This window comes from Hyperolius riggenbachi, chromosome 1, assembly GCF_040937935.1.
Source record: "Hyperolius riggenbachi isolate aHypRig1 chromosome 1, aHypRig1.pri, whole genome shotgun sequence".
Classification (NCBI taxonomy): Eukaryota; Metazoa; Chordata; class Amphibia; order Anura; family Hyperoliidae; genus Hyperolius; species Hyperolius riggenbachi.
Window position 1 is genome coordinate 87,674,129 of NC_090646.1, and position 19,379 is coordinate 87,693,507.

The 19,379-nt window shown below is 46.5% G+C and overlaps 1 protein-coding gene across 1 annotated transcript in view; it reads left to right on the top strand.

Annotated features, from left to right (window-relative positions):
• The first annotated feature begins 2,659 nt into the window (after positions 1-2,659).
• Positions 2,660-19,379, top strand: part of LRPAP1 (LDL receptor related protein associated protein 1) — a 58,870-nt gene continuing 42,150 nt past the window's right edge. The window contains exons 1-2 of the mRNA XM_068276217.1: positions 2,660-2,869; positions 18,217-18,361. Coding sequence (XP_068132318.1) covers positions 2,708-2,869; positions 18,217-18,361 — 307 coding nt within the window. The 5' untranslated portion in view covers positions 2,660-2,707. The remainder of the gene's footprint in view (positions 2,870-18,216; positions 18,362-19,379) is intronic.

Below are 19,379 nucleotides of genomic sequence, written 5' to 3' on the forward strand. Positions count from 1 at the left end.
CCTACCCACCAGGCTACCCACCGCTGCTGCCCACCTACCCACCGCTGCTGCCCACCTACCCACCACTGCTGCCCACCTACCCACCAGGCTACCCACCGCTGCTGCCCACCTACCCACCAGGCTACCCAGCAGGCTACCCACCGCTGCTGCCCACCTACCCACCACTGCTGCCCACCTACCCACCAGGCTACCCAGCAGGCTACCCACCACTGCTGCCCACCTACCCACCACTGCTGCCCACCTACCCACCACTGCTGCCCACCTACCCACCAGGCTACCCAGCAGGCTGCCCATCTACCCACCACTGCTGCCTACCTACCCACCAGGCTACCCACCACTGCTGCCCACCTACCCACCACTGCTGCCCACCTACCCACCACTGCTACCCACCTACGCACCACTGCTGCCCACCTACCCACCACTGCTGCCCACCTACCCACCACTGCTGCCCACCTACCCACCAGGCTACCCAGCAGGCTGCCCACCTACCCACCAGGCTACCCAGCAGGCTGCCCACCTACCCACCACTGCTGCCCACCTACCCACCACTGCTACCCAGCAGGCTGCCCACCTACCCACCAGGCTACCCATCAGGCTGCCCACCTACCCACCACTGCTGCCCACCTACCCACCACTGCTACCCAGCAGGCTGCCCACCTACCCACCACTGCTACCCAGCAGGCTGCCCACCTACCCACCACTGCTGCCCCCCTACCCACCAGGCTACCCACCATGCTACCCACCTACCCACCACTGCTGCCCACCTACCCACCAGGCTACTCAGCAGGCTGCCCACCTACCCACCACTGCTGCCCCCCTACCCACCACTGCTACCCAGCAGGCTGCCCACCTACCCACTAGGCAATCAGGCTGCTCACCCTTAACCACCTACCCACCAGGCTATCAGCTTGCCAACACTCAAATCTGCTACCGATATTGTGTATTTTGTGGTCAGATCTGCTACCGATATTGTGTATTTTGTGGTCAGATCTGCTACCGACATTGTGTATTTTGTGGTCAGATTAACTGCCGACATTGTGTATTTTGTGGTCAGTTTAACTACCGTCATTGTGTATTTTGTGGTCAGTTTAACTACCGTCATTGTGTATTTTGTGGTCAGTTTAACTACCGTCGTGTATTTTGTGGTCAGTTTAACTACCGTCATTGTGTATTTTGTGGTCAGTTTAACTACCGATATTGTGTATTTTGTGGTGAAATCTGGTGCTGACATTGTGTATGTTCTGGTCAAATCTACCGCAAGATTGAATGATTTTTTTCTGGTCAAATCTGCCGACATGATTGAATGTATTTTCTTGTGAAATCTGCTCACATAACGTGTAATGTCTGGTGAAATGTTCTCGCATTACGTGTATTTTATGTTGAAAGCTTCTGACATTTTGTGTATTTTCTGGAGAAAAGCTGCGCAATGATGTGAATTTTCTGGAGAAAGGTTGACTAAAACTTGGGTGCACTTTTAAATTAGCTCCGCCCCATCCGGTCATAGCCACGCCCATTTTTTCGCCGCGGCGCAGGTGGCGGACCGTGGGTGGTGGGGTGTCTTTCAATACCTAGCACCGGGTGTCAAATGCCCTAGGTACGCCACTGCTGGGCAATTATATAATCCTCCTGCACTCGGCACTAAACAGCTGCACTTATCTTTGGGGAATGCTTTCTTTCACTGTGCAACCTTTTCTTTCAAAGTGTACAGATGAACATGTAGGTGAACTATATGTAAAGCATATGACTTCAGCATGTGGGTATTACGTGCAAACATTTCTGCTCTCTGCTGGTCCCTCCTCCCATCTCTGTCCACTCCCTGCCCTCTGTCCATCTTCTCCCCTTCTCTGGGCTCTATTCATAAAACCTTCCCGCAAGTTTTCCGCTCAAAACAGCGGATTTTCCCGTCCATTTAGCAAAGTGGGCATTCAAAAAAGCTGTTCCCGCATGAAAATCTACAATCCCCCAGCAGAGCGAGACATTTCCGCCTTCTCCAGTGTTTTTCTAGATTAATCTAGAAAAAAGTAACAAAATGGCCATTCATAAAGATTAGAGGAAGCGGTATGTGGACGGGAAATACCGCTTCCTCTGATTTTGCGGATTACATACAAGTGAATGGGACAGACCTCCCAGAGAGAGCAGTGCACGGAGGGACTCTGCCGGCTGAAGTGTTTCCGCATGCCTTCCGACAGCTTACCGCCAGCTTTCAGCGGGAGATCTCCGCTCTTGCATCGCAGCTTTCAAGATTTCTTTGAATGACCACCCAGAAGTGTAAAATACCGCTGCGGTATTTTACCTCCAGGAGTTTTCTCGCAACAACTTTTTTATGAATAGAGCCCTCTGTGTGTCCACTCCCTCCCCTTCTCCTGTCCACAGAGGCACAGACCTGTCCTGCTGTTCATTTCACCCCGAATGCTTCAGGTAGTAAAATGATCCGAGATTCAGATCAAAGATCCGGATCTCTTCAATGATCCGATTCGAATCATCCGGATCATTGAAAAGATCCGAACTTCCCATCTCTACAGCACAAGATGATGCTGATGAGACTGAACAATGCCGCTTTTCTTCCAGCGCTGGTGGGGTTAGTCCAGCGGTGGGCGGGTCTACAGGCTTCCTCTCAGCCAATAAGGAGTTAGTTCGTGTTGGGTGTCAGGAGGCGGCCAATAAACAGCCGGAGTCTGCGGTGTCCTTGTGCTCCTCTGCTCTAGCTATGTCGGCTGCGGTGTGTCGCTGTTTGCTGCTCTGCTCGCTGGCGGTGCTGGGGCTCCGGGCTGATGGAGGGAAATACTCCCGACAGGCGAATGAGAACCGGCCGGAGGGTGTGGAGTTCCGCATGCAAAGGCTCAATCAGGTCTGGGAGAAGGCGCAGCGGGTGAGTGATGTGCGGTCATGTGACCTCTACCATAGATTCCTGTGCTGGGCCGTGAGAGCTGTCACGTGACTCTCTGTATAGCTTCCGCCTGTAGTAATGTGCTACCTGTGCTGTTGAGTGATGGGTAGTGGTAGCTGGGTGACAAGTGATGTGACCTAGTATACAGCTGGCTTATAGTGTGGGGCTGCGTGCTAGGTGGTGGCAAGAGTGCAGTTGTGTGCCAGGTGGTGGCACGAGTGTGTCTGTGTGCCAGGTGGTGGCATGAGTGTGCCTGTGTGCCAGGTGGTGGCACGAGTGTGCCTGTGTGCCAGGTGGTGGCACGAGTGTGCCTGCGCGCCAGGTGGTGGCACGAGTGTGCCTGCGCGCCGGGTGGTGGCATGAGTGTGCCTGTGCGCCGGGTGGTGGCACGAGTGTGCCTGCGCGCCCCAGGTGGTGGCACGAGTGTGCCTGCGCGCCCCGGGTGGTGGCACGAGTGTGCCTGCGCGCCCCGGGTGGTGGCACGAGTGTGCCTGCGCGCCAGCTGGTGGCACGAGTGTGCCTGCGTGCCGGCTGGTGGCACGAGTGTGTCTGCGCGCCAGGTGGTGGCACGAGTGTGTCTGCGCGCCAGGTGGTGGCACGAGTGTGTCTGCGCGCCAGGTGGTGGCACGAGTGTGTCTGCGCGCCAGGTGGTGGCACGAGTGTGTCTGCGCGCTAGGTGGTGGCACGAGTGTGTCTGCGTGCTAGGTGGTGGCACGAGGGAAGCAGGAGATTTTGTTCGACAAGTGGACAAAAAGGGCGCCCCCATTCACTCCCATTATAAATATCGTTTAATGGGCGCTGAACAGGGGGAAAAAAGGCGCCGGAGATTATTAACGTTTTACAAACGGCGCCCGGTGGTTTTTAAGGTTTTATAACTGTGCTTGTGGTGATTTAACTTTACAAAATGAGTCTGTGACGAATAACGTTTATAAAGATATTAAACATATTTATCCTGTTTAATTAAAACATTATTTAACATTTTAACCCTTACTGTTTGTAAAACATTATTATTCACAAAATAAAGCGATCAGTACGTATCGTAAATTGTAATATATTTTTTACAATCACTATTTGTAAAACATTTCTAAAACATTATTAGTCACCCAAAAAAATTATTTACATTTTTTTTATTTAAATGTTTTATTTATTAATGTTTGTAAAACATTATTATCCATAGGGGGTCTTAGGTTTAGGCACCACCAAGGGGGTCTTAGGTTTAGGCACCCCCAGGGGGTCTAGTGGTTAGGGATAGGTACAGGGAGGGCTTTGGGGTGGTTAGTTTTAGGCACCACCAGGGGGGTCTTAGTTATGGGCACCACCAGGGAGGTCTTAGGTTTAGGCACCACCAGGGGGGTCTTAGGTTTAGGCACCACCAGGGGGGTCTTAGGTCTAGGCACCACCAGGGGGTCTAGGGGTTAGGGATAGGTACAGGGAGGGTTCTGTGTGAGAGTAGGGTTAGGTATAGTTTTAGTACAATTTTAATTATACTAATCAACAGTTATTATGAATGCCAGGTGGTGGCACGAGTGTGTCTGCGCGCCAGGTGGTGGCACGAGTGTGTCTGCGCGCCAGGTGGTGGCACGAGTGTGTCTGCGCGCCAGGTGGTGGCACGAGTGTGTCTGCGCGCCAGGTGGTGGCACGTGTGTCTGCGCGCCAGGTGGTGGCACGAGTCTGCGTGCCAGGTGGTGGCACGTGTCTGCGCGCTAGGTGGTGGCACGTGTGTCTGCGCGCTAGGTGGTGGCACGAGTGTGGCTGCGCGCTAGGTTTTGGCATGATTGTGCAGATGGGTGCTAGGAGTTGGTATGAGTGTGACTGGTTGCTGGCCGGTGGGCTGCGTGTGGCTGGGTGCTAGGTGGCGGGCCAAACTATGACTTGGTGGCAGGAGTGTGGCTAGGTTTTGTAGATCTTGCAAAACAATTATTATTTATACATGTAGTAAACCTGAAAATAACGAAGTAGGTGAAATCAAATATTGTTGTTTTACATGTACTTGCCATTTCATGTTTCCTGTTAGTGCCACTTCTGGCATACATTGACTGAACATATACTGAGGGAAATCTCTAGTCGGGGACACAGCAGTAATATGACCTCTTTCCACACTAGTTATATGACCTCTTTCCACACTATCCCAAATTAAATCTGTTTAAGCTTTCAATGTTCAGCAAGACATGCAGAAAAGTGTCGCAATACCATTATGAAATGAAGAAAAACAATTCACGCTCTGCTATTGAGAAATCGCTGTGCAGGTTGATGTGGTTTCCACTGAAATCTGTCCTATAATCCGCATTGTTTTTGGATAACTGAATGCTTGTGAAACAGGAAGTGACATCATTTAAGACCAGTGTTGCACTGAGCGTGGGCCCAGTGCAAAATGTGACACACCTAATGGCATTTGTGTATTAATAAGGTTGGATCTCACCAAGGGAGAAAAAACAACTGGATTTTTTAATAAATATGTTTGTTTTAGCAAAATTTGAAGCCCTCACTTTTGAGTCCAATCAAATTATGGGGGTGGTGTTGTAAGGTCAGGCAGTCACTTGCTAAACCACACCCCCAGCAAGAGAGTTTGGTATAAATAAATCCAGGCTGTATGGACATAAAGGGAAGAGGTATAAGGAGGCTTCCATATTTCATTTTAAAAGGACCCTGAGCAGACGGTTAAAATGAAACTCTGCACTTAACTGGGGCTTCCTCCAGCCCCCCTTAGGCTGTAAGGTTTCCCCGGTGTTCTCCTGCTGGCAGCCCTGTTAAGCTGGTGATTTCAGGCGAAATCATGCACAACTGTGCATGCGTGGCCCATCCGCGCACCCGGCTCAATCACGCGCATTTAATTGTAAGCCTCCTGCCCATGCTTAATTCTCGAAAGACTGAACGTGCAGGAGACTTATGGCGAAGGGCGTGTCACAGTGCGCGGATGGGCTGCGCAGACACAGTACCTCGTGACTTCGGCCTGAGGAGACGCAGCGGACACCGAGGGACCTCATGGCCTATGGGGGGCTGGAGGTAGGTAAGTGCAGCTTTTCATTTTAAACGTCTGCTCAGAGTCAGTTGCTGGACAGCCCTGCTGATTCTCTGCCTCTAATACTTTTAGCCATAGACCCTGAACAAGCATGCAGCAGATCGGGTGTTTCTGTCATTGTCAGATCTGACCAGAATAGCTGGATGCTTTTTTTTTCTAGTGTGATTCAGACACTACTTCAGCCACATAGACCAGCAGGGCTGCCAGGAAACTGATATTGTTTAAACAGAAAGAAATATGGCAGCCTCTATATTTTTCTCACTTCAGGTTCCCTTTAACTAAATATATCCTCTTTATGTGTGCAAGTAGAAGGAAAAGTTCATGAGGGCGTTAACGACGGCTGACACACTTGTCACTTAAAGGGAACCAGAGATGAACGTTTCACACAAAATAAACATATCAGTCGATAGCTTGTAAAGAATAAATGCTCTACCTGATAATTTCGCCGCTCTGGTGTGCCTTTTTTAGTGTTTTTTTTTATCCATTATTGCTCCAGGAAAATCAAATATGGCCGCCGGCTCATATCCCTACTGCTTCCGGGTTATGAGTTGTTGTTCTGGATGTGCTGTCTAGGCTATATGAGAAAGGCTGCTGTGTGCTTTCATTTTGGTATGATGTGCAGCTGCCTGTAGGAAGTGTCTCTCATAGGAATGAAACTGCAGTCATCATCAGTATCTACAGTATGCAGACAGAGCACACAGGGATCATATTGCAGCCACAGAGCTTCTCTCTCAGCAGGAGCAGCCCCTTCCATGTCATCACAGCTCTCAGTATGCAAAGCAGGAAATCTAAGCCAGGAGGTGGCAGGCTTGGGCTTGAAAAGACTCCACAGTGAAGAGTGACTCAGCTATAAGGTCAAACCTAGACTGAGCCTGTCAGGGATTCTTATCACAGCTGCTAATAGACTAATTAAGCAGATAAGAATGAAACTAAAAGCAGGGTAGGTGTTTACTGTCATGTTCCCACTGATAAATGTAATAAAATACATGAGGGTGCTTCGTCTCTGGTTCTCTTTAAAGGACCACTATTGCGAAAATCGTAATATTTAAAATACATTACGGACAGGTTTTAAACAAGTCCATTTCTCCAAAGGGGATTCTCAGCATGGCCTTTATTCTTTATAATGACACTCCTTGAAAAAAGATTAATACAAAGATGCTGGCCAGCCTGCCTGCTCGCTGCACACTTTTTGTAGCAGTTGGATGGAGCAACTGGCATTTACTAAGCGCTTTTGAAATTAAACAAAACCATGAGAATCCCCCATGAGGAGATGGGCTAGTCCAAAATCTGTCGGTTTTGTCAAATTTCTACTACCTGCTGTAAGTGACAGCAACGAAGGAGATAAGTAATTTATGGCTCATTTTACACCGGAAGAAATGTACTTCTTATTTCTATGTTTTTAAATTTTACGATTTTCGGGATAGTGGTCCTTTAACCACTTGCCGACCACCCACTACCAATTGGCGGCGGCAAAGTGGCACCCCCAGGACCGCGTAACGCCAATTGTGACAAAAAATTAAATCTATGAACTCACCATCCTCTTAACGGAATACCTTGAGGTAGGCCTGAACGATTTTAGGAAAAAATTGAATTGAGCGATTTCTGTCTGAAATTGCGATTTCGATTCTATTCACGATTTCCTTCAAATCAAGCTTTGTTCCCCCTCTGTCCCCCTGTATCTATTTGTGCCCCCTTTGCCTCTTTATGCCTCCTCTGAGTCTCGCTCTTGCCCCCTTTGTGTCTCTGTGCCCGCTCTGTTTCTCTCTGTGTCTCCCTCTGTGCCCGCACTGTCTGTGTCTCTCTGTGCCTCCTCTGTCCTCGAAGCTGCATCAGTTCTGGACATAGCTTCAAGCACGAGTCCAGCGATGCCCGTCTATCCACTTCGCCTCCTGCCAGTTCTAATCCATGGAATACTTCCTGTAGGTCATGTGACAGAGTAACACAGTTTTGCCAAGCACCAGAGCCGGCAGACGATGATAGAGGATGGAGAGCGTTGGACTCGAGCGGTAGGTATGTCCAAAGCTGCGGGCTGCACGCGCCGGGACTTTGGGGAGGTTTGCAGCCATTTCTTCAAACTTCCCCATGTGGAACTTATGTGATCGCGATAATTGTTACTTTGACGATTCCGAAATTGTGATGTTGGTGATCACGATTTCGGTTTAAATTCGATTTATCTTTCAGCCCTACCTTGAGGTGTCTTCTAAAATGGGGTCACTTGTGGGGTTCCTATACTGCTCTGGCATTTTAGGGGCCCTAAACCCTCAAATTCTCCCCAGACACCCCCCCCCCCCCCCCTGTGTACTGTATGCATCGATCCCCCCTGATCACCTGTCAATCACCCCCTGTCACTGCCACCCATCAATAAGCCCCTAACCTGCCCCTTGCGGGCAATCTCCCACCCACACCATTAGATCGCCTGCAGACCCGACGTCAGATCACCTCCCAAGTGCACTGTTTACATCTGTTCTCTCCTCTAAACACCCACTAATTACCCATAAATCACCCCCTATCACCACCTGTCACTGCTGCCCATCAGCTTAGACCCTAATCTGCCCCTTGCGGGCACCCAATCACCTGCCCACACGCTCAGATTGCCCTCAGATCCCCCCCTTATCAATTCGCCAGTGCATTATTTACATCTGTTCTTCCCTGTAATAACCCACTGATCACCTGTCAATCACCCCCTGTCACTGCCACCCATCAATCAGCCCCTAACCTGCCCCTTGCGGGCAATCTGATCACCCACCCACACCAATAGATCGCCTGCAGACCCAACGTCCGGTCGCCTCCCAAGTGCACTGTTTACATCTGTTCTCTCCTCTAAACACCCACTAATTACCCATCAATCACGCCTTGTCACCACCTGTCACTGCTATCCCTCAGATTAGACCCCTATCTGCCCCTAGGGCACCCAATCACCCGCCCACACCCTCAGACCCCAGCCCTGATCACCTCACCAGTGCATTGCTTGCATCTATTCCCCCCACTAATCACACCTTAAGACACCCATCAATCGCCTCCTGTCACCACCTGTCACCCCCTAATACACCTACCCATCAAATCAGGCCCTAATTTGCCCCGTGTGGGCTCCTGATCACTCGGCCAAACCCTCAGACCCCCTTCCGATCACCTCCCCAGTGCATTGATTGCATCTATTTTCCCCTCTAACCACCCCCTGAGACACCCATCAATCACCTCCTGTCACCCCCCCCCCCCCCCCCCCAGCACTCCTATCCATCAGATCAGGCCCAATACAACCTGTCATGTAAGAGGCCACCCTGCTTATGACCGGCTCCACAAAATTCGGCCCCTCATAGACCACCTGTCATCAAAATTTTCAGATGCTTATACCCCTGAACAGTCATTTTGAGACATTTGGTTTCCAGACTACTCACGGTTTTGGGCCCGTAAAATGCCAGGGCAGTATAGGAACTCCACAAGTGACCCCTTTTTAGAAAAAAGACACCCCAAGGTATTCTGTTAGGTGTATGAAGCGTTCATAGAAGATTCTATTTTTTGTCAAAAGTTAGCGGAAATTGATTTTTATTGTTTTTTTCACAAAGTGTCATTTTTCACTAACTTGTGACAAAAATAAGATCTTCTATGAACTCACCATACCCCTAACAGAATACCTTGGGGTGTCTTCTTTCTAAAATGGGGTCACTTGTGGCGTTCCTATACTTGCCCTGGCATTTTAGGGGCCCTAAACTGTGAGGAGTAGTCTAGAAAACAAATGCCTCAAAATGACCTGTGAATAGGACGTTGGGCCCCTTCGCGCACCTAGGCTGCAAAAAAGTGTCACACATGTGGTATCACCGTACTCAGAAGAAGTAGTATAATGTGTTTTGGGGTGTATTTTTACACATACCCATGCTGGGTGGGAGAAATCTCTCTGTAAATGGACAATTGTGTGTGTGAAAAAAAAAAAAAAAAAAAAAAAAAAAAAAAATTATATATACTATATGTCATTTACAGAGATATTTCTCCCACCCAGCATGGGTATATGTAAAAATACACCACAAAACGCATTATACTACATCTTCTGAACACGGCAGTACCACATGTGTGGCACTTTTTTGCAGCCTAACTGCACTAAGGGGCCCAAAGTCCAATGAGTACCTTTAGGATTTCACAGGTCATTTTGCGACATTTGGGTTCAAGACTACTCCTCACGGTTTAGGGCCCCTAAAATGAAAGGGCAGTATAGGAACCCCACAAGTGACCCCATTTTAGAAAGACAAAAAATAAAATCTTCTATGAACTCACCATGCCTCTCAGTGAATACTTTGGGATGTCTTCTTTCCAAAATGGGGTCATTTGGGGGGTACTTATACTATCCTGGAATTTTAGCACCTCATGAAACCTGACGGGCTCAGAAAAGTCGGAGATGCTTCAAAATGGGAAAATTCACTATTTGCACCATAGTTTGTAAACGCTATAACTTTTACCCAAACCAATAAATATACACTGAATGTTTTTTTTTTTATTATTATTATTATTTGAAAAATGTCAGCACAGAAAGTAAAAAAGTCATCTTTTTTTTTTTGACAAAATTCATGTCTTTTTTTGATGTATATAATAAAAAGTAAAAATCGCAGCAGCAATCAAATAGCGCCAAAAGAAAGCTGTATTAGTGACAAGAAAAGGAGGTAAAATTCATTTAGATGGTAGGTTGTATGACCGAGCAATAAACCGTTAAAGCTGCAGTGGTCTGAATGGGAAAAAAAGGCTCTGGTCCTTAAGGGGTTTTATGACTGCAGTCCTTAAGTGGTTAAAATTGCTGCCATTCTTGCACTGTTAATGGCACAAGCCTCTGACCTGGTACAGTTGGTAATTGGGTCACTGGGGTTCAAATTCAGAAAAGGGGACAGAGCCACAAACCGTGAATCAGATTTGTTTCATTTCATGGGAAAATACAAATTATTGATGCCAAGGACCCCAAAACTCACAAACTTGGTCACTGAATGACTGTGTGTCCAAGTTACAAACAGTGGGCGGAGCCAAAAACAAATTTCACTGGGAAATGTAAACTGCAGCCATTCTTACACGGTTTATGGCAGGGTTTCTAAACTTTGCTCAGATTAATATTCAGGGAAGTGGGTGGAGCCTATAATAGCCAATCACAATTCACCTGTTGATTTTCAAGTGGAATATTTCAATTTGCTGCCATTTTTACACTGTTAATAGCAGATGCCTCAAACCTGCTACAGTTGGTCATTGGGTGACTGGGGTTCAAATGCTGGAGAGGGGGTGAAGCGACAAACAGCTAATCTGATTTCTATGGGAATATACAAATTATTGATGCCAAGGACCCCAAAGCTCACGAACTTGGTCATTGAGTGTTTGTGCGTTAGGGTTAGAAAGTGTGCGGAGCCAACACCAGCCAAATACATACCCGAGCAACGCCGAGCAATCAGCTAGTTAAAAATACAGGGACTGCTTTATTGAAGCAGCACAAGTAACTAATTTTGATTGGTTTATTTCATTTTTGTGGACTGAGCACAGCTATTACTGTATACAGTATATACATTATTTTTAATGACTATTATCTGAGAAATAGAACATTTTATCATATTTTCTATTTTAATTACAAATTCATTAGGAGTCGGAGTCAGTGCATTTTACTCCGACTCCAGGCACCCAAAATTGCTCTGACTCCACGACTCCGACTCCACAGCCCTGGTTTTGGGGTGTATTTTTACACATACCCATGCTCGGTGGGAGAAATAGCTCTGGAAATGGACAATTTTGTGTAAAAATAAATTGGTAAATTTAAAAAAAAAAAATCTCATTTACAGAGAGATTTCTCCCACCGAGCATGGGTATGTGTAAAAATACACCCCAAAACACATTATACTATTTCTCCTGAGTACGGCGATACCACATGTGTGACACTTTTTTGCAGCCTAACTGCGCTAAGGGGCCCAAAGTCCTATGAGCACCTTTAGGGCTCGTTTCCACTATCGCGAATCTGCATGCGTCCAACGCATGCAGATTCGCACATGTAATGCAAGTGGATGGGCCTGTTTCCACTGTAGCGTTGTTGAGGTGCGTTTTTTTCAGCGGTAAAAAACGCACAAAAGAGCCAACGAATTCGCCTGCGAGTGGAATGCATGCGAATCGCCGCTAATGTATTTAATAGGAAATTCGCATGCGGCTATGGTATGCGAATTTTCATGCGAATTCGCATGCGAATTCGCATAGGTACCAATGTAATTCAAACAGGCAGTGACATGGTTAATTTCGCATGTACCCTCACCTATGCGAATTCGCATGCGAATTCGCGGCAAAAAACGCGCAAAAATTCGCATCCGCATGCTAATTCATGGAATTTCAACAGCGGTGGAATCCAGGCGATTCTGCACCGCAATAGTGGAAACGAGCCCTTAGGCTTTACAGGGTTGCTTACAATTTAGCACCCCCCCCCCCCAAAATGCCAGGACAGTAAACACACCCCACAAATGACCCCATTTTGGAAAGTAGACACCCCAAAGTATTCAGAGAGGGGCATGGTGAGTCCATGGCAGATTTCATTATTTTTTTTTTTTTCACAAGTTAGCAGAAATGGAAACTTTTTTTTTTATTTTATTTTTTTTGTCAAAGTGTCATTTTCCGTGACAAAAATAAAATCTATGAACTCACCATGCCTCTTAGTGAATTCTTTGGGATGTCTTCTTTCCAAAATGGGGTCATTTGGGGGTGGAATTCTAGCACCTCATGAAACATGACAGGTGCTCCAGAAAAGTCAGAGATGCTTCAAAATGTGAAAATTCACTTTTTGCACCATAGTTTGTAAACGCTATAACTTTTACCCAAACCAATAAATATACACTTATTGGATTTTTTTTAATCAGACATGTAGTACAACAAAATTTGGACAAAAATGTATATAGAAATTTTACTTTATTTGAAAAATATCAGCACAGAAAGTAAAAAAAAAATCATTTTTTGGCAAAATTCATGTCTTTTTTGATGAATATAATAAAAACTAAAAATCACAGCAGCAATCAAATAGCACTAAAAGAAAGCTGTATTAGTGACAAGGAGGTAAAATTCATTTAGGTGGTAGGTTGTATGACCGAGCAATAAACCGTTAAAGCTGCAGTGGTATGAATGGAAAAAAAGTGTCTGGTCCTTAACCTATTTTGGTTTCTGGACGTAGAAACTACGTCCAGAAACCATGTGCGCTACCGCGCGCCCCCGCGGCCGATCGTGCACGCGCACTCCCGGCCGCGGATTCGGTAGTCAGGGAATCAATGTATCGGACTATGAAGTCCGATCACTGATTCCTCTCCCCCGCTGAAAAAGCGACAGCTTCTCTCGGAAGCTGCGCCTTTTCTGGCCATTCACTGCCTGATGCGCCACTCTAAGCGTGTGTTACGCTTAGAGTGACGTCATGTAAACAAACTCATGGCCGCCATCTTGTGGCCAAAAAGTAATACTACACCTGAAAATAAAAATGAATTAAAATCAACACACATTTACATTATAAATCTATTGTTTACCCCCCACCCTCCCAAAACTACCCAAATAAAATGTTTACTATAAATAAAAAAAAAACATTACAATAAAAAAAAAAAAAAACATGTAAATATTTACCCTAAGGGTCTAAACTTTTTAAATATCAATGTAAAGATGAAATATTTCTATTTTTTTTTATTTTAAACTTGTTAATAGTGATGGATGCAAAATGGAAAAAAATGCACCTTTATTTCCAAATAAAATATTGTCGCCATACATTGTGATAGGGACATAATTTTAACGGTGTAATAACCGGGACATATGGGCATATACAATACGTGAGTTTTAATTATGGAGGCATGTATTATTTTAAAACTATAATGGCTGAAAACTGAGAAATAATGAATTTTTTCCATTTTTTTCTTATTCTTCCTGTTAAAATGCGTTTACAGTAAAGTGGCTCTTAGCAAAATGTACCCCCCAAAGAAAGCCTAATTGGTGGTGGAAAAAACAAGATATAGATCAGTTCATTGTGATAAGTAGTGATAAAGTTATAGGCTAATGAATGGGAGGTGAACATTTCTCTCGTGAAAACCACGGAACCTGAATGGGTTAAAGGTAACCTTAAGTCTCCCAAAAAAATGACTTTTACTCACCTGGGGCTTCCCTCAGCCCCCTGCAGCCGATTGGTGCCCTCGCCGTGTCTCGGAGATCCTCCCGTCCTCACCGGCGACCACTTCCGGTTTCGCCGTCAGGACCCGACAGGCATGGGAACACGAGTGATTCTTCGCGTTCCCAGCCACAATATCGCCCCCTATGCTGCTATTGCGGCCTCCTGGCCTAAAGGGAAGGTTCATGCAAAAATAAAAATACCAATCCACTTACCTGGGGCTTCCTCCAGCCCGTGGCAGGCAGGACATGCCCTCTGCAGGCTCCCGGTCATCTCCGTTGGTGCACCCGACCTGGTCAGACCGACTTCCAGGTCGGGCTCTTCTGCGCTCCAAAATGAGCCTCACTGGGGCGCGCTGACGTCATCGGACGTCCTCCGGGCTGTACTGCGCAGCTGCAGAACTACTGCTCCTGCGCAGTACAGCCCGGAGGACGTCTGATGACGACGGCGTGAGGCGCACGTTGGAGCGCAGAAGAGTCCGACCTGGAAGCCGGGCCTAGCCAGTAGCGCGGATCTTCCCTTTTAAGTGGTTAAGCACTGTCTATTTAAATGAATGGACAGTGCCAGTGCCATAATTTATGTAGCTTCCAGGATCGTTAAATGCTGCAATTCCGTGCCATCCCGTGGAGGTCAGAATTTACATGCATATTTTCAGTAGTGCACTTGTGAAAAACATGCAAAAGTGTGCTCCCAGCCTCAAACACAGCAAAGGGAATTCTTTAGCAACTACGGGTTTATATGTGGAACAAAGACATTTCATTGCGCCCGAGTTTGGACCGCTTTAAGTAAGGATTAATTGTGTGTATGTGGGGGGGAAAGCGCGCGAGAGAGTTCTGAACATAAAATTCTTCATACATGTGCAGACTATCTGCAGTTGAGGTTGCTTTAAGGCAGCCATACACTGGTTGATTGCCACCAGATCGACCAGCAGATAGATCCCTCTGTGATTGAATGTGATCAAAGAGGGATTCATTGGCTGCCTACGCTGCAAACAGATTTTGAATAGATTTCACTATGAAATCGATTCACAATCTGTGGCGCTACCGCCGCCCCCAGCATACATTACCTGATGCGGCCGGCGCGAGTCCCTCTGGTCTCCGCTGTCTCTTCTCCGCTCTGGGCTTTAGCTTCACTTTACTTCCGGTTGGGGGAAGTTTAAACAGTAGAGGGCGCGCTACTGTTTAAACTTCCACCGACAGGAAGTGAATGAAGCCAGCCGGAGCCCAGCGCAGAGAAGGGACCGCGGGGGCGCGGAACAGGAAATGTATTGCTGCTAGCGTCGGCCCTTGGACATTCGAACGCCGCTATCGACACACTCCCGACCCGCCGGAAAATCTTACAATTTAAAACACCTACAAATAAGAAGTACATTTCTCCCCGAGTTAAATGAGCCATAAATTACTTTCCTCCTATGTTGCTGTCACTTACAGTAAGTAGTAGAAATCTACATTACGGACAGATTTTGGACTAGCCCATCTTCTCATAGGGGGGTTCTCAGGGTTTTTTATGTTTAAAAGCACTTGGTGAATGACAGTTGCTCAAAATAGTGCACAACAGCCTTTCTCAACCTTTTTACCACGGAGTAACCCTGCAAATAATTTTTGGATCTCAAGGAACCCCTGCATTTATTTTGCAGAAGGCATGGTCTTTAAAAGTATGTGTGGCCGTTTATTTCACTACCCCCATTACACTGCCACTCATTATACCATCTCCTGATGCCCCAACTTTAGTGCTTCTTGTTACAGTATCACCTATTATAATGTGCTCTATTATACTTCCCCCACGATGGGGGAAAATGCCAGGGAGCCCCTGCAGAGTACTCAAGGAACCCTGGTTGAGAAAGCCTGGTGTACAGTGAGCAGGGAGGCTGGCCAGCGTCTTTGTATGAGGGCTCGTTCCCACTATCGCGAATCTGCATGCGTCCAACGCATGCAGATCCGCACATGTAATACAAGTGGATGGGCCTGTTTCCACTGTAGCGTTGTTGAGGTGCGTTTTTTTCAGCGTGAAAAAAACGCACAAAAGAGCCAACGATTTCGCCTGCGTCGGGAATCCGTGCGAATCGCCGCTAATGTATTTAATAGTAAAAACGCATGCGTTTGTTACATGCGTTTTTACCCGCGATTTCGCGTGCGATTTCGCACCTTTTTCAATTTTATTTAGCCCTGGCAGTGTCATGGTTAATTTCGCATGGCACTCTGCCACGCGAAATCGCATGCGAAATCGCGGGTAAAAACGCATGTGGAAACGCATTCGCATGCGTTTTTACAAGCGTCGGAATGCGGCCGAAATCGCGTCGCAACAGTGGAAACAAGCCCTTAATCATTTTCAGGGAATGTCTTTATAAAGAATAAAGGCCACACTGAGAATCCCCCATGAAGAGATGGACTAGCCCAAAATCTGTTGGTAATGTCAGATTTCTTTTACTTACTGTAAGTGACCACAACATAGGAGGAAAGTAATTTATGTCTCATTTTACTCTGGGAGAAATGTACTTATTTGTATGTGTTTTAAATTGTAAGATTTTTGCGACAGTTCCTCTTTAATATCTGCACTTCTCAGATTTTTAACTGTGAACTTAGAAACAATACTTTTATTGTTGGAGTGCAGCACCGTAGACACAACTCTTCTGTGATGACCTAATCGCTGAACAATTAACTAAGCTTTTTCAGGGGAGATTTTTTTTTTTTTTTTTTTAAGTATACCAGAGTCCCGTGTTTCCATCCTGCCTGGTCATTGTTCTACCTCTACAAGGAAAGCGCCTCAACCGTTTCTCCTTGCCAAGTCCACAGAGGATTATGGGAGATCATGACATACAATCCACTCTCCTTGAGGCTGTGTCTGCATAGAGCGTGTAGTGAGCATGCTCCAGATTACCTGGCCAGAATTCATGAAGGGGAAATTAGTACATTGCTTAGATGTACTCCTAAGGCAACGGAAAGGGACGCGGTGCAGATAAAGGTTTCTTTGCAATTGCTGGTTTCACACACTAGGATGTGATGCTTCCCATCAGCCAAGGGTGAGAACCTTTGACCTGCTCAGAGCTGGTGAAAAGCCTCTATCACCCATTTGCAGACTGCTTCTTTTGCCTGAGTCAAGTATTAAGTACACCGCACGGCCGAGGACATTTGGGTGCCTCCATAAGCTGTAATGTGTGTTACGGCTGTAGTGGCTCATTGAGTAATTTGGGCGTTGGCAAAAGACTGAGCCGAAATTACCAGAAAATAGTGCAATTCAGCCACCAGCAATAGTTGAAAGCTGAATTGTATCTTACCCCCATTGTGCGGCGCCTTGGAGGGGGAATGGTGATTAATACCACCGGAATATTTGCCACAGTAGGGTTTTGTTTTGTTTTTTTTCTTCACACTGCGCCTAAATTTCCCAATGCCTTAATTGGTGTGTGTAGGATTTTTTTTTTGTCTTCTTTCTTCTTTTTATTCTTGTTTGAAGAACTGCCTTCTGTCCACTGATCCCTGCCGAACTACCGTCACTGCTTGTCGCTACCGCTGCTCCTATGCTGGGCCCTGTTGGTCTCCCCTCCACAGAGCCACTCCTCCCAACAGGTGTGCCAGGCAGCGCTACTCCCCCCCCCCCCCCCTACAGGACTGCTAGGCACTTCGATTCCGTCCACCACCACCCCACTCTTCCCCAGGACCCCCCCCCCACTTAAGAATGTGGTGAGCCCCGGCAAAGCATCTTTGAACCTCCTGCTGGGGCTCCCCATTGATCCACGGTCTAAACCAATAAGAATCCTCACTGAAAAGGATTCTCATTGGCCAGTTAATAGACACCCGCTACCGCTTCTACATGTTGGGCTCCCCTGGCGCTGTGCACTGACCCACCAGGACCGCCACAGCTCTCCTCTGCTTCTTCTTGACGCACTGAAGCTCCAGCTAAAGCATCTATAATGCTCCCACCGGGGCTACCTATTGGTCCATGTGGTTTGCTGCAAGCTTATTACTTTGTATTGCATATGGCTTTAGGGTACTAAGCTTTATGTCACTTATTTACATGCAATTAGAAAGAAAAATAATTTGGCCAGAACTTCACTTTTTTAACTTTATTAACTGCTAAAAGCTGTTACTTGCTCATTTCCTACTGTCTCTTGGGTGGAGCCAATGTTCATATTAGTTAAATGTTTTGATCATCTCTGCTTTGTCCTATTGGTCTGTCCATCAGCTCCAGCTTTCCTCTGTGAAACTTGCGGAACTCCACAGTGATCTGAAAATACAAGAAAAAGATGAACTGAACTGGAAGAAGCTGAAGGCAGAAGGGTTGGATGATGATGGGGAAAAGGAAGCCAAGCTCAGGAGATCTCTCAGTGGTGGGTATTCATATCACGGCAAATCAATAGAAAGCAAAATCATTATTATTTAGTGTTTTATATAGCACTGACATCTTCCACAGCACTTTTACAAAGTACAGTATAATGTTGTTTATAGTAAACTCTGATATAGTACCTACATGTACAGCCCCCGGCCAAATACCACTATAATTATATGGGAGTAACACCTGATATAGCTATCCTGATATAATAGAACTTCTGTTTATAATAAACCACTTTATTTGTTTATTTTTATTTTTTTGTGGCTCCTGGTGTATTCTGTATCCAGCTATAGTGGAAAGTGGGTGGGCACATGCATCATATGTTAGTCAGAGACTCATGGTCCATGGACAGGCTGGCAGCAAATTGTAGCCTGCTCGCTATTTGCTCACCACTCTGAACCTGCGTGGATTATCTCAAAAGCACCAGCTGATGAGACCTATGCTTCCTGTAGAAGCTGTTGCATGATAATTGCATGCAAATCCCTGCATATTGAGCACTGCATTTTGATCTAGCATAAACATTGCCTGTGCTCGCTTGCTGAAGCATTGAAAAGAAAAAAAATGACTCCAAATTATTGACTGAATAAAGATACAGCAGTGTTCGCCCCAGAAAAAAAAATTTTTTCAGCCTGGTGCCATGAAAAAGTAGCCGGGCGGGGCAATATGAGAGAATGCAGGGCCGGTGCTTCTGTGCGCAACTCTGCTCAGAGGAGGAGGTGAGCGGATGACAGCCGGGTGCTCACTAAAACTAGCCGGGTGGAGTACCTAGCTAAAAGAGCCTGGGGAGAACACTGTACAGCACTATAGTATACGTTCTGTGCTTGAGTTTGACAATTTCTGATATAGTAAACCACTTTTCTCAGTCCTTGGGAGTTTACTATAATGGGATTGTACTGTGTGTATATATAGTATTGTCACCATCTCTCCCTCAGATGGGCTCAGTATCTAATCCCTACCTTATTTGTATGTCCATCTAGTCTAGGGCTAATTTTGGGTTTTCCGATGTGGCAGGCAAG